Source organism: Sminthopsis crassicaudata, chromosome 6 (genome assembly GCF_048593235.1).
Source record: "Sminthopsis crassicaudata isolate SCR6 chromosome 6, ASM4859323v1, whole genome shotgun sequence".
NCBI lineage: Eukaryota > Metazoa > Chordata > Mammalia > Dasyuromorphia > Dasyuridae > Sminthopsis > Sminthopsis crassicaudata.
In genome coordinates this window covers 69,425,157-69,449,039 of record NC_133622.1, presented here as the reverse complement: position 1 = coordinate 69,449,039, position 23,883 = coordinate 69,425,157, and the positions used below count along the sequence as shown (strand labels likewise).

The 23,883-nt window shown below is 36.5% G+C and overlaps 1 protein-coding gene across 4 annotated transcripts; it reads right to left on the bottom strand.

Annotated features, from left to right (window-relative positions):
- Positions 1-707: 707 nt before the first annotated feature.
- Positions 708-21,532, bottom strand: ZNF330 (zinc finger protein 330). Of its 4 annotated transcripts, none has more exons than XM_074276460.1 (11): positions 21,274-21,499; positions 21,024-21,156; positions 16,521-16,652; positions 13,493-13,512; positions 13,306-13,376; positions 11,041-11,120; positions 8,457-8,583; positions 7,841-7,945; positions 5,187-5,233; positions 3,152-3,269; positions 708-1,471 (listed from the first exon to the last, which is right to left on the bottom strand). In XM_074276460.1, the coding sequence occupies exons 3-11, from the start codon at positions 16,638-16,640 to the stop codon at positions 1,086-1,088; spliced, it is 1,074 nt and encodes a 357-aa protein (XP_074132561.1). In that variant the 5' UTR covers positions 16,641-16,652; positions 21,024-21,156; positions 21,274-21,499; the 3' UTR covers positions 708-1,085. The 4 variants fall into 4 exon arrangements, with proteins under 4 accessions (XP_074132561.1, XP_074132560.1, XP_074132563.1 ...); XM_074276459.1 differs by having other exon boundaries at positions 20,920-21,156; positions 21,274-21,410; XM_074276462.1 differs by lacking the exon at positions 21,024-21,156 and adding an exon at positions 20,920-21,023 and having other exon boundaries at positions 21,274-21,339.
- Between the last annotated feature and the right edge of the window lie 2,351 nt (positions 21,533-23,883).

Here is a 23,883-nt window from a genome sequence, read left to right as displayed (position 1 = left end):
TGGCAGGATCAAGCAGGGGTGCGATGTCATTGTGAGAAGAGGCTGCAGCATCCAGGGCTGTTATGACTGGAAATAGCCTGGCACTGTTCCCACATAAACCCAGAGAGGTCAAGGGCCTTGCTGGTACCCAGGTGAGGGGCAAGAACAAGCATTAGGAAATGATCATCCTAAGAGATAACAAGGGCTTGACACCAACCATGTCGCGGAGCCTCACAAACACAGGATGCCAGTGCTACTATTAGGCCACTTTGCAGATAGCTGGACTGACTTGCTCAGGGTGACTACAGCTGGGAACTGTCCCATGCAGGAGGTAAACTCAGGTCTTCCTGAGTGGAGTCCAAGTCCGGTGTCCTAACCACTCCGCCCCTAGTGGCCATGCTGGAAAAAAAGGACTCCATGAGCTGCTGTTTTTACTAATGGAAGGAATATCCACTCCCATGAAAACGTTAAAGAAATACATTCTTCAAAAAAGGTCTTAGGCTACTTGAATTTCAAATTATCTTACCCTTTATACCTCAATGTACTATGACATGTATAATGTAAAAAGTAAAGCCAATTCAAAAATTAAGACAACATGAATATTTAATGACATTTCAGAATATATATTATATACCAGAACTCTGGTATCTATTGGCATGAGGGACATACATTAATGAACTTCTGCAAATAACACAGCTTGTGAAATGACAAGATGGAGTTAGACAATATTAAGAAAAAATGAAACTTTAATTTCCAACAAATACAATTATCTTCTATACTACCATTCCCATATTTCCAGTTCTGTTGTAAAGCCACAAGATAATAATCAGGAACAATCTCATCCATGATGCTTCAATACTTTAGTGAATAAGAATAATCATTTTCCTTGTGCTACAAATCTGATTTTGAGTTTTCTATAAAAGATCTATGCCCCTTTTCCCTTAATAAGCATGGCAACACTTTAGCACAAAGCCTAACTACTTTTGAAAACCCCATATACACAATTGACCAAACAAACTCAAACACAAATATACACACACACAAACACACACATACACTCTTCTCCTGTCAGATACTATCCACCCATGTGGAAGAAATGTTCATTCTTAGTCTTCGGCCTCTTCATATTGACCGTAGCCACTGGTATAAGATTTTCCTAAATTCATATTACTGAACAGATCTGTGGTTTCTATATCTGAATCTTTTCCTCCGCCTCCTCCTTTTTCTCCTCCTCCTCCTCCTTTCTCTCCTGCTCCTCCTTTTTCTCCTTTTTCTGCTCCTCCTCCTCCTCCTCTCTCTCCTGCTCCTCCTCTCTCTCCTGCTCCTCCTCCCCCCTCCTCCTCTTCCTCCTCATCCTCTTCTCCTTCGTAATCATCATCTTCTTCTTCTGGGTACGCCGGTTCTGATGAAATATTCTTCCAATAGCCATCATACCCAACAGCTCCATCCACTTCTTCGCATCCGCTTTGCCGGCCAAATTTTAAGGAGCGAGCTACAAGAAAACAGAGGCATAAAGTCAGCACCCACCATTTTTCAAGATCCTTCCTCTTAAGATATATGAAATAATTTTAATAATTGGCTGCTTTCTGACAAACCCTGCCCAATCAAATTTAAAGTCCTTTCTTAAATGCTCCAATTTCATTCCAAATGTCCTATGCTATTCTTAATGGAAAAGCAACTAATGCAGTGAAAAAATAAAACATACACAGAAGGTTATACTTCAATAAACTATATAACTTGTGTATGACAGACACTTCTGCAGGACACAAACATAAAGCAATAATAATGAACTGTATAACAATAATCATTTAATCAAGAGAGTCAACATCTCTATCATCAAGTGAAACTAACAAAGGCTAGTCGTCTCTGACAGGTGGATGCTGCGACATCCGTGACATGTCCCAGGCTGACAATATTGCTGGTTTGTGGCTTAGTTTTTTATAGTGATAGGAAAACAGAAAAGATACACAAATGTATTAGGGGTGGAGAACTATTTTGTGAAGACACAAGAACACTGACATAATACGAAATTATCAAATCTAATTTCTTTACTATAATAGAAAAAACAGGTTTTTTGACTGGGTTAGATGTACAACAAAAATTCATTCTTGAGTTTGTATTCTTGTAACTCATATGACTCCTAGTATGACTTCATATATCTTACTCTTTAAAAAATTAAATATATATATATATATATATATACACACGCGTGTATATATATATATATATATATATATATATATATATATATACACGCGTGTGTATATATATATGAAAAGATACAATGGAAAACAGATGTGCTCAATTTGTCCTATTTTTCTACAACTGAAAAACAAATCAGCAATTGGGTTAGCCTAATAGATATATAGGAAGTCTATAAAATATACACCTCTTGATTTTTCATTTGATTTATAGAAATGTCAATTTTCTTAATTAAATAGAATTACCAAAACTATTTATAAAGCTAATATGGGAATTTTGAAGTGTTTTCTATAAAAGGTTAAAAAAGTTATTTTAGAAACTGTGAACTACAGTTTTCTTAGAAACTGAACTGTATTTCAACTTTTTGGACCCCTTCACCCAAAGTCTTACTAGATAATAACTTTAAAAATGTTATATAAGAACACTAACAATCACATCTATTTTCATTTTCCTCTTACATAAAAAGAAGTTGGGCTAGATGATTTCCAAAGCGCATTTTAGCCCCAATATCCTTTTTCATTTTTATTGAACACGTAATTTCTTTGGTGATAGGAACTCCTGGTAAGAAAACACTTACTCTACCAATGCAAACTGGCAAATTCTCTTTGTCACGTGATCCTGATTCCTGGGACCACTGCAAGGTTCAGTGATTTGCCCAGTGTCAGACAGCCTTCCCAACTCTGTCGCCTGTTCCCTTATCCACTATCCCATGATACCTCTCATTCTGTCAAACTTAAAATAATCATCAAATATTTCTTCTAACTTTGATAGTTAACCATAGATTGATAGAAAAAAGGGAACAGGGTCAGGAAGGAAAAGAGGCTGGAGAAGAACAAAAGTGCCAAGTCCAGTTTTCTTACCCACATGAAAACACAAAGCACACAAAATGCCCCACACAACTCTAAGGCCCAAGAATGAACACTAAATCACATCTCTAAGACCCAAGAATGAACACTAAAGAGAGTCTTACTTGACATGCTCAGATCCTTTGTCTCTTGAGTTTCATGGCCACATTTAGGACAGGGAGGTTCTTTTCCTTTTTCTTGTTTAAACACTTTGCTTCTTGTATGATCATCACAGAAACAGGCCTAAACAGAAGAGAAAGGAATAAGTGTGACATACCTTTAACAAAGTTCATGAAATAGTCCTGATTGAGCACAGAAGGAAAGAAAGCTTCCTGAGGATCAGAGAAATCTCACTTCTGAGAAAGAATAAAGTCAGCTAGGGGTTCCTTGGGAAAATAAAGACTGGATCAGCCCATAATTTTATAATTGAAGACTTTAACTTACTACAGGATGATATCCCTCTAATACATGTAGTACACCACAGACAGAGGCACTCAACATCCTAAATGATTTCTCCCCCATAAGAACAGATGCTCAAAACAGATGCAACGAAAGTTACAAATTGATCATCACTATTGATTAGCAATCTGACCCAAAATGAAGGAAAAAGTTAAGACTGGACATGGCCTTGTAAGAAAAACAACTATTAAAGGGTTTACTCTGGCTAGGAAATTATTAAGTGGCCCACAATACTGTGGAAACATCGAAAGCATAGCTTCTTCACTGTTTTAAGTCATGGACCCTTTTTGTAATATGGTAACTTACAGACCCCTTTTCTCAGAATAATGTTTCTAAATGCATCAAAAAATGTACAGGATTACAAAGGAAACCAAGTATATTTAAATATAATTATCAAAATCTTGAGTAAAGAAGAGAAATAAATGAATAAGTCAATGGATAGAAAGCTAGATAAATGTTTATATATTGACTTGTAAGCAAGCCAAAGCAAACTCATGAATCTGTCTGTGGAATCAAGAAGCCTTAAGTTCAAATCCTGTCTTTTACTAGCCGTGACTCTTATTTAACCTCTATCTGCAAAATGGGAATAATAATAGTAAAACATTTACCTTCCAGGGATGTTCTGAATATAAAATGAGTTAATACTTGTAAAGTGCTTTACAAAATTTAAAAGATTTATACAAATGCTAGTTACAACAGGAAGCTAAGTGGGACAGTGGATAATGTGCTGGGCCTGGAGTCAGTCAGGCACTGACAAGCTGAGTGACCTCAGGTCACTCATATGTCTGTTTCCTCCACTATGATATTAACCATCATCTAGCTCTAAGGGTTGTTGTAAGGTTCAAATGAGATAATATTTGTGATGCACTTACCACAGTCCCCAGCACAAAGGGGGGGCTAGAGCTATATAAATGTTTATTCTCCTCCCTTCTTTCTCTACCCACCAAGGTTAAGGATTCTTCTAGGGGGCAACAATGAGGGAAAGAGTGTGAATAAGGTTACTGTAGTCTTTTTGCTTTTATCATTTAAACTGTAGGAAAAAATAATCAATAAAAACTCTGGCTAATTACAATAGTCCTTGTCAATAATGGATTATGCAAGTTAAAACAATAATAACTTACATTTTTATAGCTCTTTTAAGATCTGGGAAGCACTTTACAAATACTCTTTTATTTTAGCCTGACAACAACCCTGAAAGCAGGCAGATGCCAATTATTATCCCCATTTTACAAATGGGGAGTAACTGATTTTCCCAGAGCCATCTTGCATAGTATCTAAAGTCAAACTTGAACTCAGTTCTTCTTGATTCCAGATACATCTCTCCTTTCTGGTAACAATAAATATATTTTTAAGAAGGGGGGAAAGGTCCATTTACATGAAATTTATCAAAACCCAGAGATCTTTTTGTATGTTGTGATTTCCCCTGATGAGGGAGCAGAAATGGTGGAAAGAGCTTGGATGGCATTCAGAGCACTGGCTTTGGTCCCACTTCTGCTATATGTGACCACAGGCAAGGGAAAGGGACTTAGCCCCTCTCTTGGTGGCTGTTTTCTATGTAAAGTGAGGGAGCATTCAACTACTAGGTGTTATCATTCAAATTCCTTCCAAGAACATGCTGTGAATGAACAATCCAAGAACTTGTTGCAGAGTAAGAAAGTGAAGGAAAGCCTGCGCTAAGACACACAACGGAGCCATTTCTACCTTACACCGGAGGCACGAGTGCTGTCCCAGACGATTACAGGAAACACCTGGGGGAGAAGATAAGAGTTTTGTCACTTTCAAGCTGAATCTACCACTGCTATTTTCTACAAATTTGAATCTCAGGAGGAACCTTCAGATCCAGTATGTAACTTCTAAGTCTTCTGTATCCAAGTTCAAACTTGAAAACAAGAACACACACAATCAAGATGGACCTCTAATGAAGAAAAGGGAAATCAACCCAAACTATTTTGATTCTTGGAGCTTTGCCCTCCAGGTACTGCAGGTTTCTTCAATTCCCCAGCAGCTAACATATTGCTACACCCATCATCCTTAACCGTAGGAATGACAAATCACCTTTTCCCTCTTGGATCCAAGCAAGGGCCTTTCCTTTAGTCCCCCACACATGCCATAGGTTTTTCAAAGGGCTAACCCCCAACACCATTACTGATTTTGGGGGTTCAGATACTAGCTCCTCACTCTGCCACACCCCTATCTGTGTAAGGTAAGTAGATAGAACAAGAAGTTTGTTAAAAGTAAGGATGGGCAAAGGAAACAGAAGTATTGGATTTGGGAGTGGCTAGAAAAGTACATCAAGTACTTTGGTGTTAAGAGTACAAAATTTGGTTGATTTACTGTCATCCATATTAAGAATTTTGTTTTTAAGAAAAATTGGCAGATCAGTTCCATTTTTCTTTTTTTTTTCTTTTCCTGTCCGTTATATCTCTACTCCCAGGATCCTTCAATCTGGTTGGGTATAACATGAAGCTTTCTGCAGACTTGGCTTCTTCCCCAGTACTCCTTCCTATTTCATTGGGTAATATTGCTACCTGGGTAATATTGCTACCACCTTCTCCCTAGAATGTTTCAAAACACATTAATACCCTAAAGTGATAGATCTCTTGAGCGGCTACATCCATCAAGGAGATGAAATCCACACTGTCTGAGCCAGTTTCTTTGTGATCCCAATCACTCTCCCCTTAGGCTATGTCTTATGAGAGAGGGACAAGGTGGGAAGCCAGGCCTGCCCAGACCATCTCTCCTCTCCATGTCTCTATCTGCCCTTCAGCCATTAAGTGAATGCTGCCTGCCAGCCCCCATCTATAACTCTTTTGCTGCATTATGCATGTGAGAAAAACATTAGCGTTCATAATAACAGCAGCTGGCATTTATACAATGTTTTATGATCTGAAATATGCTTGACATGTTATCTTACTTGATATAACTGAGAATTAAGGGTTATTAAATGACTTGCTGCTTAACTAGTCACACAACTAGAGTCTGGAGCAGAATTTGAATCCAAGCATTCTACCCACTAAATCTCTAAAAAGTTTATTGATCAAGAAAAGTGGATATTTACCAAAGAGATTTAAAATATTCCAATAGCATGTAATTTCTTTGCCTAATTTTAATTTTGAACATTCTCTTCTAGCAGCATGTTCTTAAAACAGTACAATTTTCTAGTATACTTTTCATTCAGAGGTAATCATGACTCTGCTTATGTAAAGCAGGCAATAATGCAGGGATGTCAAACTCAAATAGAAATAGGAACAACAAATCCATATACAAGGACCCCCGCAGGAGTACATTTTGATTTAGTTTTAAAATATAATATCTATGTTTTCTTATCTTTTTATTTATCTTGTTGAATACTTCCCAATTACATTTAAATCTGGTTTGAGCCACACTCTTAAATAAAAAGTTCCTACAAGTCAGTTATGTCAAATGCACAAATTACTGTATTCAACCAATTGGGGGAATAAAAGTAGCCTATATTAATATGGAACAACTGGGATGGCATTTCAAGAACCTTCTCATATTCCAACAGCAGTTGGTAAGTGAGAAAATGAAAAACAAACCAGATGGGAGAGAGAAAAAAGGCCTTTAAGAATTCATTATAGCAAACAGAACAACATTTTGAATTTACAATGAGACTGACTTTAATATCACACATCAATGATAGAGTGATCATTTCTTCTTGGGATACTGATGATTATAGAGCTTTGGGGCTTTGCTTGCATCTCTTATTGAATCTCTAAGAGATGACATTATTATAACCCTATCATTCACAATTCCCTGCCTTTTATTCCATGTGCTATAAAATGCACAAAGGAAAAATATCAGTGTTTTGCTACACATTATTGCAATGTGTCTAAAGGGCTGAAACTTGATTCATAATTTCAAACACTCCTATAATAGTCCTTGAAACTTTTGTCTATTAGCCTAGAAACAGTAAAAGATGGCAATCTTAGAAATCCCTTAGTATATGAACGTACCTTAAAACTAAAGATAAGGAACACATCTAAAATACTTCTTGTAATAAAATATATATATATATATATATATATATATATATATGTATATATGTATATACACTTTATTTGAATGTTTTGAATGAAGAAACAGCCTACTCAAACTATCTAAGTATCAAGTCCTATGGAAAATAAGTTGGTTCACTTACAAAATAGCAGTAATCTAAAGTCAGTAGGCTACGTGTATTGAAATTGTTTCATCCATTAATGGAAAAAAAAATCAATATTCACTTAAATTATCATGGAAGGTTTCACAGAAAGTATGCTATTTTCCCCCACCAAATATTATTATTCTTAAAGGAAAGTACCTTAGATAGACATGACAACTTAAATAAAATTACTTACATTTAAATGTTTCTGCATCCAATACCTGACAGCTGGCTTGATGTTCAAATTGATCATCTTCACACAGGAAGTTACGACAAAAAGAGCAGCTGAACATTCTGCCTCCTGTTGGAATGCCCAAGACAATATCCAAACATGTTGACACAGTAAAATTAAGTAATCTTAAGTAACACTGCTTTAAAAAATGATAAAACAATGTTATGGGCCAGAACTCTGCACTTAAAACATCAAATAATATTCACAAATCCTAAATGAGACAATTTGTTCTCGTTGCTTGGGTAGACAAAGCTATTGATATGTGCCCCTTTCCATAATGTCATGACAATTAATACAATTGCCAACAACTGACATAAAACTATTTCCATTAGCTATAACTCTAGAAATAATTTTGCAAGCAATATTCTGAATGGTATTAAAAACATCCTACCTATCTAACAAAGTAGAATATCTCCCCCCCCCCCCCGACTTTATAAAATATTTCTTTTTTTTTTTCTGAGACATTTAGGGTTAAGTGACTTTCCCAGAGTTACACAGCTAGGAAGTGTTAACTGTCTGAGACCAGCTCTATCCAGTGCGCCACCTAGCTGCCCCCTACAAAATATTTCTAATAACTTACCGTGGTCCCATACACCTCTTTCACATTCAACACATTCTGCATCAGTAAGAGGGCAGAGACAAGCATGTGTACTCAGACATTTCCTCCCATGGCAAACCCAAGCTTCACAGAAATCACAGATGGCACCCTGTAACCAGAGAGGGGGGAGAGAAATATTGGTCTTTGCCATTGACTTATACATGTAATAATTTCTTTTTTCTTTTTTTTTCCCCTGAGGCTGGAGTTAAGTGACTTGCCCAGGGTCATACAGCTAGGAGGTGTTAAGTGTCTGAGACCAGATTTGAACTTGGGTCCTGAATTCAGGGCTGGTGCTCTATCCACTGCACCACCTAGCTGCCCCCAATAATTTCAAAGCTTATACATGTAATAATTCATCTGCTTTTGGTGTAATAGTTTCATAGCAGGAAAGTTCACCTAGAACACAAATACTGTTGACTGAAGAGTCAACATCTACTCACTATATGCACTTGAAAATCATAAGAAATAGAAGGAAAGGGAGTAACAACATAAAATCCATGAAATCAACAACCTATTTATCTACTTCACATTAGGCATAATATTACACATCGTTAAATCAACTGAGAGGCTAGGTGCAATAGCTCCTTCACTTAAGATACCCCAGAATAAATTTCTATTTTAATGTAGTATTCATGAACTTTGGTAAGGGCTTCTTATAACTGAATGAACTTTAGCATCAACTTTTTTTTTTTTTTAACTTTCAAAAAAAAAAAAGAGTACGCATATATAATTTCTAAAGAAGTTCTTCTTGGACAAATGAGATTAAAAAGCTAAGTGTTGTTTTTAAAAAGACAGCTGGTGGTGTTTTTCTATGACCACACAGAATGCATCTTTCTTGACAATGCTAAAATTTAATACAAACCAAACCCTAACGTCAGTTACTCTAGCTCTATTACAAGCTAAAAGGGTACACATAATATATATTCTTCTAATAAAAACCCTTCGATCTTGTACAGTGGTAACAAAACATGGAACAGTAAATCTACAGAATGTTTTTGGCTTTTAAAGTGGAATGCTAATGCACATGCCACTAAAAAAGCCATAATTCTGAAATATAGCACTTTACTAGATATGTGCCCTAATTATCTTTGATTATATTTAAATGGTTTTATTGGTTTGTCCATCTACTAAATGGAAGTAATTATATTTCCTATTCATACACCTTAGGGGATTTTTTAAAAGGAGAATTTGTTTTGCTTGACTATACATATATGTACAGAGCTTCTTTTCCTTTTCTTCCAATGAAGGGGAAAATATGAGAGATAGGGAGATAGAAAAAATAACTTAAAAAGAAAATTATACTTAAAAAAAAAAAAAGGATAAGGCAAAATAAGACAAAATAAGCTACCAAGAAATAGTAGAATCTACTTTGCAATAATATTTGAAAGCAAAGAATGCAAAAGATAATTTTGGTTCTGAAAGCACCTCATGAAGACCCAATATATATAATTACCTCATCAATTATCTCATAAGAGAAACAGTAAAAATGTCACAGTTGCTGGATCATAGTGGAAAGGGGGGCAAATTGTAGGACTGGAAAAATAGGTAAGGGCCAAAAATGTACAAAAAGGTTGGGTGTGAAGGGTTTTAAAAGTCAAATGGAAGCTTTTACGATGATAATAGGGAGCCACTGAAATTTAATAAATAAGGGGAAGTGATCTAGTCCTTTAGGGATCACTTTAGCAGCTGAGTGAAGGATGAACTGCAGTGGGGAGAAACTTGATGAAGGGGAACCAACTGGAAGTCTACTATAAAAGTCTAGCTGTGAAGTAATGATGACTTACTCCAGGATGAGATGTGTTAGAGAAGAGATGAGTACATATGTAACAAGTATTACAAAAGTAAAATCAACAGTTCTTAAAAATTATTGCATAAGGGGAAATGAGAAAGAATGAAGAATCAAGGATGACACCTAGATTGAAAGACCAGGCTAGTAGGACAACATCAGGAAGATGGAGAGTTTAGGGAAAAGATAACAAGTTATGACACTAGAGAGGTCCTACTGGACATCTGGTTCAAAATGTTCAAGACAAGTCTTTGATGGCACAATGGAGAACAGAAGAGAGATTCAGATATACAGATCTGGGAATCATCTTCATAGTGATAACAATCCATTGGGCTGATGAGATCATTGTAGGAGAGAATACAGAAAAAAGAAGGAAAGGCAAAGGTCTCCTTGGGGGACATTGAGCTAAGTTTTCAAATAAAAAGGTACTAGTTGTAAATCCTTTTGTTTCTAACACCTGATCTAAGTTAACTGTTTATTTAACAAAGGACTTGAACCTTGGTTAAACTTAAGATACTTAAGATACTGAAAAATACCTAGCTGAAAATCTTTCATTAAATCAAAACTGAATAACCTTCTCTAACAAGGGGCAAATCATAGATAAAATACATCTTCCTACTATTATTCCTACAATTTGCATTCCTTGATCATATAACAAATAAAAATGTACAAGAGTAATAAAGCAGAAGTTATTTGGGGATTAAAAATCATCCATGAATAATCCACAAGGTTGACAATTCAGAGTGACTCATACAGGTTAGAAAGACAGATAATGCTTACCACCATTGAAAGGCCAGTACTATATACACCAGCATGCTTTATAACACAATCTGAAGACTTCATCATACATTTTGTTTTTCCTATGTTTGAAAAAAAAGAAAAGAAAATTCAAAAATGTTTTAAATTAACCTTGAAGAGTAATACAAAAATATCTACTAAGCTTTCATTTTTTTTTTCCCTTAGTGAACTCTCCTACAGAAAATAGTCCCAAGAGTAAAATAAATTAAATCAACATTCTTTACAACTTATCTGAGTGACTAGAAGAGTGGTTATAACTAAGATATTTAATTTCGCATGGGAATTCTTTCAAAATAAGTAATATTAGTAAATCTAAATAAATATTTTGTGCAATAGTTATTTACATACAAAATCACACCAATTATAAATTTATGCACAAATTTATAATCTAGTATCAATATTAAGAATCTTGTGACACAAAAAAAAAGAAATTTACATATGTCACACTTAAAAATGTATTCATTACTATTTAATAATCATTTATTTCTGTTATGTTTATTATCCAACTTAATATTCAGCCTGGTTGTGAAGGGGGAAGGGGAGAAATAGCCTGGGAATCAGAACACACAGATTCTAGACCTAGCTTTTCCATTAATTACTACTTATGTGACACAATCTCTCTGGGTCTGTTTTCTCATCTGCTATATGACTAAATGAACTCTTAAGTTTCATTCCACTAAGACTCCATGAAAATGCTTAAATTTTTTTTTAAATTACATTAATTTCACATTGTGTATATATGTATGTATATATATGTATATATTTTAACCAGTTTTAATATTATGAATAATATTACAGCATTATATCAAGCCTGAAATCAAGACAAATAATATTTACAGAGTTTATTCCATGTGAATTTATATATTTAATTAGTCATGATAACCATTTCAGAAAAATAAATTATTATCAATCTGATGTGGAAACCAATGACCCCAGAAAAAGTCAATGGAAATCACTCTTGACAAAAGGAAAAATCCCAACCTGTGGCCTAGTAGCATGACAAGAAAATCAAGAGGAAAAGTCAACCATTATGGACTATATAAATTTCAGTCACCACTTAACATTTTTGTCTGCTTATGGAACAATACCCTTGAGACAGGCAATAAGGTTGCTGGGAATGAGAGATGTACCAGAAAATAAGGAAATACTTCTATCCAGCAACGACCCAACATCTCCATGCTTTTGATATAAGTAAGAACATAAGCAGGTACAGCATACATCAAAAATGCTTCCTTCTCATTATTCCAATTCTTTACTATTACCCATGAAATAATAATCCTTTACTCACTTATCATGGTCTACTTCCCAAAGTCAGGAAAATGATCTCTCAATCTGTCTTCTAGCATCAACTTCCTTATGTAACACCCAGATTCACATTTTTTAAACAACATATTCCAAATGAACTTACATGGTAGATATTAATGATTCACTCAGCTTAGTTTTTCTATACCTAGCTCTAAAAGTGACATCAAAAAAGTGACATCAAAATAGTTTGTATGACAGTATGATAAATAAATAGCTCTCTACAATATTACCTTCAAAGGTTACACCCTTATACTGCTAACTCCCTTTTCATTCTGTATCTATCACTCATGAATGCATATAAATCCTTTATAAACCTGCTTATCGTTTAGGTTTTCATGATGACAGGGCCATTCTTATTATCTCAAGTGAGTAGCAAATAGCACACATCCTACTCTATATTCTGAACTGAAAATAAGCAAGTATAAGGGATTGAAGAATCCCAAAGGGTATCTGCTAAAGTACCTAGGCAACAATAATATCCAAAAAATAAGAACTATCCAAGCTAATATTTATTAAAAAAAAAAAAAATCTTCAAATCACTAATAATTATAGAATGCAAAGAGTCCATTTGACATCCATCAGTTAGCAGGTGTTAAAAAAAAAGGGCCTAATTTCTAAACAAGTGAATCTCTATAATTAAGATGTAGAATATTAATTTATATAAAAATTAAGATTTTCCTTTAAAAAGGTGTAGTGACCTAAACCTTTCATCTTTTCCCCTGGATTTTATTGATTCTTAGGTAAAAAGGACAATGGTACTTTTCTGCTACTCAAAAAGCAGTATACTTTAACATTAAGTTTATCTGGGAGACAGATTGCTCATTACAAGCAGTTATAAGATTGCTTGTAAAGAACATTCAGGTTCAGACCAAAACCTATTGACATTACAAACATAATGCTCTGCAAAGAGAAAGAGATGTGTCTTTTGTTATTTATACTTACCACATTGTGCGCACAGGGGTAGCTTCTGCACAGAATTACAAAAGTAACAAAATGCTCTATTCTTCTGTCGCCTTGTAATGTGAAATTAAAAAAAAAAAAAAAAAAAGAGTGAAATCGACTAATTATAAAAAAATGAAGTAAAAATTTCATAATGAAAAGAACAAAGAAAAAATAGTTAATTTTTTACCTTTGACATTTATCACATTCCTGTAAGAAAAAAACAAACAAACATTAAAAACTTCTTTCTATTGACATAAGATGGTAATGCAAATTTACAAAGGTTATAATTTTGATTAAGTCAATACACATTTTAGGTGAATATACACAAACTAACTAGGAATGTTAGGCTTGAGTAAAATCACATATCGCATTATGTATATATGAGATGCCGAGATATGGAAACAAAAAAGACAGGGAAAAATTGGAGTTATCACAAGAAAAAGAAGTTATATCCAGGAATGAAAAAAGGCAAACATAAGAAATTAAAAGAATACAATAGAAGAAATGGTAGAAAACAAAGAAATAAAAAAAAAAGATACACAAAATCATGAGAATAAGAGAGGTACAAAATTTTAAAAGAGGGAAAGCTTCCAAGATAGCTCAGTGGAACATGATAGAGGGAGATTGTTTTTAAAAGGCAGATTGAGGATGCAACAAATGCTACTTTACCATATTTTCAAATAATCCCACAAGCAGCCCATAAATTGTTAGCCTACACTATCCATTCCCATGTTTGCTACAAAAACCAGAAAGGAATTCCTCCTGGAAAGGCAATCTACAAAAATGGGCAGGGGTAAGAAGTGTGTAGGAAACATGGGTAAGAAACATGTAGGAAACATGGAACAGAAAAGGGAAGGATCATCTGTATAAGCAAAATTCAGAAAAATGTAACATTTATCTCCCATTACTACTCAGTCCAAGGAATGTTGAACATTTATCTCCCATTACTACTCAGTCCAAGGAATGTTGCTAGACCCCAGGGATATAAAGACAAAAGAAAAACAGATCTACCCTTCAACAAGATTACATCTCATAGGGACTATCAGAGGTCCACAGATCAATATAAGAATCCTTCATTACTGGGGAAATATCAAGACTTTATAGAAAAAGCAGGACACCTGGGCTAAGGTTTGAAGGAAGATCAGGAGGAAGAGGAGATAGTGAAGAAATAATCCTGGCAAAAAGATTCAAACTGAGAAGAGTCATAATTAGGAGACCCAAGTAAGTTCTGAACCATCTATCTGGCTCCTCATCTCACCCCAACTCCAATTAGGACAGTTCCTTCAAGAGAAAGAAATGAAAGTGCCACAGACAACCCCATATCTTGTGTAGTAATATCTGTGATAATCAAGGATCAGTGAAAATAGCTAGGTACTTTTTCAGAGATTCGGCTGGCAAAAATAACCATGCCATACATTTGTGGAAGTGGGTAAACAAAACAAACAAACAAAAAAAATCATGAATGTAGAGGGAGCTGCAGAGGTGATGAGTTAGGGAAATAAAAAGTAAATACAATATACTCACTATTCACTATTTCCCTTTCCCTTACCTCTGACTGCTGCTGACCAACTATGGCTTAATCCTCTATGGGCATTTCTCTGACACTTCAATTCAGAAGCCCCTCCTCTATGCCTTCACCTATTTCCTAAGGTATGGAGTCAATAGCCATGGATATAGGGACCAAGAAGATAGGATTCTCAGAAGCTGAAGCAAAATGGCCACACTTTCAGAGTTTGGGTGCTCCCAAGTCCCCACAGAACCACTGAATAGCAAGTCCTTAAGTTCTGGTAAGCCATAATAGTGCCTACTCTTTGACCCTAAAATCCCTAGGAGATTCTGAGACTGTGCTCTGCAGTTTTTCGCAGAGCATATTTTCTTAAAGCCTCTAGATATCCCAGTATACTAACATCCCAAAAATAAAAGAGATCAAGAATGTTGATAAGCTTCCAATGTTAACTAACCAGGGCAAGAGGAGGGAATGGGACAGAAGTTTGCTGATCCCTTCCAAGTGCCCATCAGAAAACTTCTCATAAGTAGGACCAAAGAGCCAGAGTTTGAAATGCCTGAATAGCAAATAAAGATATAGCAATATACCCTTGCATCATTATAAAACATTATTTTGGACACAACTTTTCTAAACTGACAATTTAAAAAACACTTCCTATTGAGATAGATGCTCTAGCACATTATCATATGCTAGGTGTTTTATGGAATGAACTATAATCAGTGCAGAAATCAGAAGAGATATGTACATACATGGGCATAAACCTCATCCTGTGACATCAAATTCTAGACTAAAATTAAATGTGACAGTACAATGTAAACAGTAGAATTCTTATGCTTTCACTGTAATTTGAAAATAACAGCATCTAGCTTTTATCACTATCTGCCCTGAACCATTACCTCTTTTCTTTCTACATTCCCATTCCAGGTTTCTCATCAACTTCCATAGATTGATTCTCATCTACACACTGGTTGATGACTCCCAAATCCATATACCCAGCCTCAACCTCTCTCCTTAACACAAATCCTGAATCAATGACTGCCTGTTGGGTATCTCTGCCACAATCATAAGCACAACATATCAAAAATAGAATTCATTATAACAAAATCCATCCCTTCTCCAAACTGGAAATTATCTTTGGCTCTTCTCTCCACATCCATTCAGCTGCCAAGTCTCGTCAGCTTGACCTTCATGGCATCTCTTATTCCTATTCTTCCTTCTACTCACAGACAATTACCTCAAAAACTACTGAAATAGTCTCCTTAGTAGTTTCTGTGCTTCTATAGTCTCACTCTTCTCCAATTCAGCCTCTATACAGGTGCCAAATTGATATTACTAAAACACAAATCTAGCCCTGTTAATTTTTTTTAGTGGTTCCCTAATGCTCTAGAATAAAATATAAACTTTTCAACCTGCCATTTAAAGTCCTCCACAATTTGGCTCAAGCTTTTATCTCTCTATCTATATATCTATATCTATAAATAGATATAAATATATAGAGAGATATGTATAGATAGATAGATGGAAACCCAGTAGAATGTAAACTCCTTGAGGGCAGTGACTAGATTTTGTTTTTGTATTCTAAAGGTCTAGAACAAAGGGGTGTATATGTGTGTGTGTGTTTGTGTGTGTGTGTGTGTGTGTGTGTGTGTGTATGTGTGTGTGTGTGTGTGTGTGTGTGTATTTAATAAAATGAATTGAGGGAAATTACCATTGAAGCGTTACATGGATGTTTAGCTAAGTTGACATTGCTTCTTGCTGCTCTTAGCTGTTTTTCACGCTCTCGGCGGCTTTCAGCCTTTTTCCTTGCACCCGTCTTCTTTTTAGGCATTTTGCTTGCTTTCTGCACATAAGAGAAAAGAAGAGTTGAGATCTGGCTGCAACAACTACTTTAATCCATCTAAAATTATATAACATAATGTTCCCTCAACTAGATAACATATTTATCCTACCTGACAAAGAAATTAATGATAGTCCTAAAAACACATAGCCTTTTCAAATAAAGCACTTATTTGCATTCAGAGAATGATTCCAAAATATATAAAACTCCAAAAGCAGACAGCATTTATTTTGAAAACCAAGACATTCATTGTAAATTAAACTTTATTTGTGCTTTATTCTTCTTTGCCCCTCAAAAAACAACATCCAAACTTCTTTTTTGAAGATAGTATCGCTAGCAGGGGAATAGATATAATCTTTTACTGATCTAAAATATAGTATACTTCCAAATGATAGAGTAACATGAACAGGTTTATAATTTACCATACTGCTGACCTGAAAAATGAAATAAATACACTAACCATGACAGCCTTATTCACAGATATAATACATTCTCTCTGAAAAGTTATCAGCATGACTTCTATGCAACCTACTTTCAGAGCACTGTTTCCTGCATGAAGTCTAAGTTATAGTTAAGAAATTCTAATATAATAAAACTTAAGTTGAAGTTGTTCTAATATTTTAATTTTCTTCAATTAAGCTACACAGATATCATTCTCAAATTTAGTAATTTTCTTATTAATTAATTGGAAATTAACCATTAGCTATACCACAACCTCTGAAAGAAAAATTTATAAATTATCATAATTTAGGTAATCCTAACTTTACAATAAAATAACACCAGGAAATTAAAATCTAATTAGCATGAATCAAGAAACTTTCAAAGAAGTCATTTGTATTGCCTATCTATAATTAAATCAAGTAAAACTAAAAGGCTTATGCAGCTCTGGAGTTGAGGCTAAGCAATGTGAAGTCCCAAAGAATTGGTATAACCTATCTTAAATGTAAGAGTGACTTTTTCATTTTAAAAATAAACTCTACTACCTTAAGAATATGAGCTGTCTTTTCATGGAAGACATGTGCAAAAGTCATAGCATCACAAAGACAAAGATGGAAGGGACTATATGTACATCTGCTACTCCAACTTTATAATTTTACAAAGGAGAAAAATGAGGCTCAACAAGGTTAAGTGATTTGCCCCAATTCACAAAGCTAGTGAAAAGCAGAGACAGGTTTCAAGTCCCAAACAGAAAAGAATTCATTCACTACAAAACAGACAGCTTTACCTTATGAATTTATAGATGACAGTAATTGTATCCAGGCTAAGAATGCTACAGGGTTTCCTCCAAGAAATATACAGTTATTTTAAGAGTTTGAACAAATCAAATCAAAGGGGAAAAAAGGAATGAGGAATATACAGTGAGCAACCATAATATGCAGAAGTTGGACAGGTGTGATTCTAGCAGTACAATGTGCTTAATTGCTAACAACAATGGTGTAGAAGAAAAAGCCCCTGGATTTGGAGTCAAATGAGCTAAATTCAAATTCTTAGTAGCTACTTAAACTTGTTCTCTGAGGGCCTCATTGGGCCTCAAATTTATAATCTATAACATGACAGCACTCAATTTAATCCATGTTCTAACTTTCAAGGCAACTAATCCGTGTGTCCAGTCATCTGAGCAACAACTGAAAAGAAGATACTAAGCCTGTAGGTTGGTCAAGAGATCTGTTACTTGGTGTTTAGCTTCTTGACAGTCACAAAGTAATACAACGGCTTAGTATGACAAAGGCAACATTACTGAATTGGGCCTAAAGCCACAAATCTAAGAGAATGATAAAGGCAAGATGGGTTAGCCCCCGGGAAATTTAAACAACACAAAGTGCTTATAAAGCACTTGAACATGAATTCCATCTACAACATTTAGGACTTTAGTGAAGGGGAAAGCTGAAACTCATTCAGATTTTGGCAGCCCATGGGAAGTCTTATTGCAGTGCTCGTAAGAGGTGATGAAAGGCTGAAATAGGATTGTGACTGTGATTAAAAGGGAAAGGGCTTGGGTGTGAGAGATACTATGAAGATAAAATTGGTAAGTCTTGGCAAATGACTGGCTGTGGAGAAGAGGGAAGAGCCAAGGATAACTCCCAGGTAACTGCTCAGCCCAGGGGACATATTTTTATTTAATGAATAACTGAAGCAGGGTGGGAATCAGAGGGCCTGGGTATGAGTCCTGGCTGTCACTTACTGACATCATGTGTAAATCATGGACATCTTTAGGCCTCCATTTCCTATCAGCAAAGGGATGCTGAACTACATGCTCTACTCTGGATGGCATGGTACATTTGAAAGGACTGAACCAAAGTTCAGCTTCTGCCTCTGACACACTCTGCACGACCTCAGACAAAACCCTTAACTGGCTCCTCCCCTGGAGAAAGGAGGGCCGGCACTGGCCCTGCTGGGCTAGCCTGCTGGCTCCAGGAGGCCTCTGAGCTCCACTCGCTGATGCTCAGGGCAGCACTTTTTCTATGGGGAAAAGACAGGTGGGTACTTCAAGAATGGAACCTCCTTCTCAACAACTTTTTTATGCTCAAAAAAGGACAGATTTCCCAACCTTTAGTAATCAGGAAGTAAATCCCTGGAAAAGACTCTTGTTTGCAGAGTTCAAAGAATCTCAGCTTGGGGAAGCCTTAATGGACAATTAGTTCAACTTGTAGTAACTGAAAAAGATTCCCTTCTGGAACACCCTCAGCAAATGGACTTTCAGCTTCTACCCGAAGACTCCCAATAAACAGGTGGGGGGGTTGGGAGGGGTTCCAAAACCACCTCAAAAACCCCAATCTACTTCTGGTAGTTCTAACTAAAATTTCCTTAGTTTTTCTTCACAGCAAACTTGAATTTGCAGCTGTCTTATGCAATTAAAGACAGGCAGCACAGTGGATAGAGTGCCTGACCTGGAGTCAGAAATTCTTATTGCCTTGAGTTCAAATCCAGCTGCAAACAAGTTCTAGTTGCGTGACCCCGGGCAAATCACTTAGCCATTTTTACCTCAGTTTCCTCATCTGTCAAATGAGGTGGAGAAGGAAAAGGCAAATCACTCCATCTTGGCCGAGAAAAATCCAAATGGGGTCATGAAGAGTCGGATACAACTGAAAAACGCCTAGACAACTAGGCAATTAATAGGGCCAATTTCCCTTATTAAATGGCTCTGTCCATAGGGCAGGGACCATCTTCTATCTAACCTCTTAATTTCAACAAAGCCTAGCGCACTACTGTAACGCAGGGCTTCTCAAAGTACGGTGGAGGGCCAGATGCGGCTGAGGGCGTTAATGCAGCCGGGGTTATGGCAAATGGGCTGAGGGGCGGAGCCAGAGCGTGAGTTCTAGTTTTTACTACAGTCCGGCCTCCCAGTCTGAGGGTTTGAGGGCCACGGATCAGAGCTATTCCCATTTTGGTTTTATATCCTCAGTTCTGTGTGTGTGCCAGAGAAAACGTGGTGTTTAACCCCTACTTGTTAAATTGGACTGTTTTAAGGATCAAATAAGATCACATTTCATATATATATATATATATATATATGGAGATATGGAGATATATATGGATATATACATTATGTATGTATATATAGTGTTTTTCAAGTTTTTAAGTGCTCTATAAATGTCAATGATTGCTATTTTATTAGATCACTGTAAAAAAATCTTAAAAGTAAAAAATTGCGCAGTATCTCAATAAAACACACAAGTTTTCAGAGAAGTCCTCTTTACATTCACTTTCTCTGGTCTCTCCACAACCTGAATCTCTCTGGCAACATAGGGGGAGCGCGGAGTGGAAGAAATGTGAAAGCACTTCCAAATTTGACAAAAACTGGGTAACAGGAGACAAGGTGGGCAGACGGCTTGTTTAGGCCTGCCGTCCACACCACATGCCACAAATGAGCTCCACAGGGGTAATTTTGGAGTAAATTTTGGAGTAAAAACGACAGGAAGGTGTCTTTCACAACTAAAGCCGGGGGAGACGCTGGGCCTGCTGAGTAAGCTACTTTGCGACCTGTTTCCTCATCCGCAGTCAGGAGTGGGGGCCGGAGGAGCTCTAAGATTTAGTGATCACCGAGTTCTAGGGAACAGACTCGGTCAGTGACGATCACTTAAAACTGAAATTGATGGCAGCCACGTGGGGGGGGGGGAGGGGGACGGGGAATCTCGGCACTGAGAAAGCCCGTTTAGTTAGACCAAAGGGAGTTGGATTGTTTCTTTATTTGTTCTTCATCTTCCAGAGGTGTGTTAGGCCGCCCTCCCCCCCCCCCAGGGAACCGTCGTTTTTCTCTTAAATGTCTTACTCTGGGAAACTCTGAAGTTGCCGATGCCGTGCTTTCATCCCCCAGTTAGGCTGCCTCCGGTCCCGAGGCGGAAGGGAGCCAGAGGCCAGCTGGCCCGAGCCTACCTGCGGAACGCAGAACCCGTCGAGATTAAGAGCAGAAAGTTCAAGTTAGGCAGTGGGAAGGCCGCGGGTGCGAATCCTGCCTCTGCCAACAGGACAGGGGTCACTTCCCCTCTCTGAGACTCAGTTTCCCCATCTGTAAAACAAGGGGGTGGGGGCAGAGCTAGACGGCCTCTCGGGTCGCTATGGACGTCGCTTGGTGACCAAGCCCCCGGAGAGGGCTCGCTCCCTTCCCTGACAACGTGGAACTAACCTCCGACTGTGGCCCGGGCCGGAGGGAGGGACTTGATCCGGGGACGCGAGCTCCCCCGGGCCCGCCCGCGGCGATGGTTAGCTGGAAGCCGCCGCTGCCTCCTCCCCCCAGACCCGGCTGCCTGAACAATGACCCCCGGCGGAACCTCCCGCGGGCCCCACGCAGACAGAGGCTGTGTGACAGCGACGGGACAGGCGTGACGGCGTCAAAGGCAGATGTGGGCAACAGGGCCGGACGGGAGGAGGCGGGGCCCGGGTGACGCGGATGACGTAAAGCGCGCCGCACGCCGGCACGTAGGAAAGAGCGACCTGGTCCATCCCGCCTCCCCTCACTGTTTGCTCCGCCTTCCCGGAGAGCGAAGCGGCCTTCCAAGGGGCGGGGCTGCCTCCGAGGGGCGGGGCTTCCTCGGCGTGGACTTCTGGGGAGCGGAGCGTCCACGGGCGTCTAGAGAGGGGCTGGGCGGGTTCCTTCCTTATTTGTGTGTCACACTAGGGAGTCGTGGATGAGCCCTTCTCGGAGAAAACTTTTTAATTTAAATGTGTGAAATAAACTACAAAGGAAATCAACTAGTCGTTAAAACAACTTCGTGGGCCACAGTCTAAAAAAAATTATTTTAAACAAAATCAAGGGCAAAAGTCATAAAATAATTATGACCTATTAATTTTCTTTTTAAAAACTAATAGGTCATAATTATTTTTTAAAAAACGAATTAATAGATCAATTTTTTTTAAAATTAATAGTTCATAATTATTTTTTAAAAACTAATAGATCATAATTATTTTTAAAACTTAATAGTTCATAATTATTTTTAAAACTAATTAATAGTTCATAATTATTTTTAAAACTAATTAATAGTTTATAATTATTTTTAAAACTAATTAATAGTTCACAATTATTTTTAAAACGAATAGTTCATAATTATTTTTAAAACTAATTAATAGGTCATAATTATTTTTAAAAACTAGTAGGTGATAATTATTTTTTAAAAACTAATCAATTGGTCAATTAATTTATTAAAAAACTAATAGGTCATAATTTTTTTAAAAACCTAATAGGTCATAATTATTTTTTTTAAATTAACAAATTCATTGTAAAAATTGGCCACAAAAAAGTTTTTTAAACAAGTTCAAAGGCCATTATTATATGAATACATTTTTTTAGAGTCCATGGACCATAGTTATCAAGAGATAGCTAGTTAGATAGAGATAAATATATAGATGAATCATAGATACATAGATGTATACATAGCTATGGATAAATTCATGTATCCATATGTAGATTTATAAATAAATGTATTTATTTATAAATATTTACATATATATAATTTATGTTATATATTATAATTATAAATATAAATTTATAATATAATGTATTTATGAATTTATGAAATTTATTTATAAATATGGATATAAATACAGATAGATCCATGCATCTCTAACATAGAGATAAATAGGTCATAGATTCATAAATAGATGCATAGAGATAAGTAGATAAATATAAGATAGGCGTATATACATAGATATAGATACATACATACAAAGGTCATAAATACATAGATATATAAATAGATGTATAGATACCTAGAGAGATAGGTAGATAAATATGAGATAGGTATAGATATAGATATATAATATAGATAGGTACATACGTACAAAGGTCATAAATACATAGATATATAATAGATGCATAGATACATAGGATAAGGATACCTAAATAGAGATACATACATACATACATACATAAGTCATAGACACATAGAGATAGATCATAGATATGTAAATAAATGCATCAATACATAGATAATAGGGAGCTTAACCTCAGAAACTACAGTTTCTCAACTGTAGACTGGGGGGTAATAGCAGCTCCTCCATCACAGAGCTGTAAGGATAGCTATTTGTAAAGTGCCTGGCACATAGTAAGTAGATGCTTAATAAATACTTGTATCTTTCCTGCCTTACCCCCACCCCCACCTGGAAGCTATTGAAACTACTTTCTCCACCTGGATTCTGTCTTTGATAGCTATTAGAGAAAAGCAAAATTGCCACAGTGGTCTCTCTAATTGCTTTACTTTTCTCGTTTGGCATCAGCAAAACATCACAAATTCTAGTTTGTGGTTCTTGAGTTGCTATTCTACACATAAGTTTAAATACATACCCTTTATTTAACTTTATATTTCTTTCTATTAAGATCTCAAAACACATCCTGCCCAAATTAATGCTTGTATTGTTTAGATCAACACACATTTTCCCAGATGAAGTCCAATAAATCAAAACAGATTTGTGATAATCACCTTGACAGAAGTGCTTTGCATTGCAAGTCCAAAGGCTGACTTAAAAACTCATTAACACAGATTGACACATTTATAAATCAGTTTTGAAGGTACCTTAGCGGTCACCCATTCCCACCTCCTTCCTAAGATAATGATCTGATAACGATCCAGTCTCTACTTAAATGTTCTCAGTGATGGAGAGCTCCGAGACCTCACAAGACTACAGATGCCATTTAAGGGTGGCTAACATTGTTGGAAAGTTCTTTCTTACCTCTTATACCTTCTTCCCACTAAGCATAGTCAGTGGTCCTCAAACTTTTTAAATAGGGGGCCAGTTACTG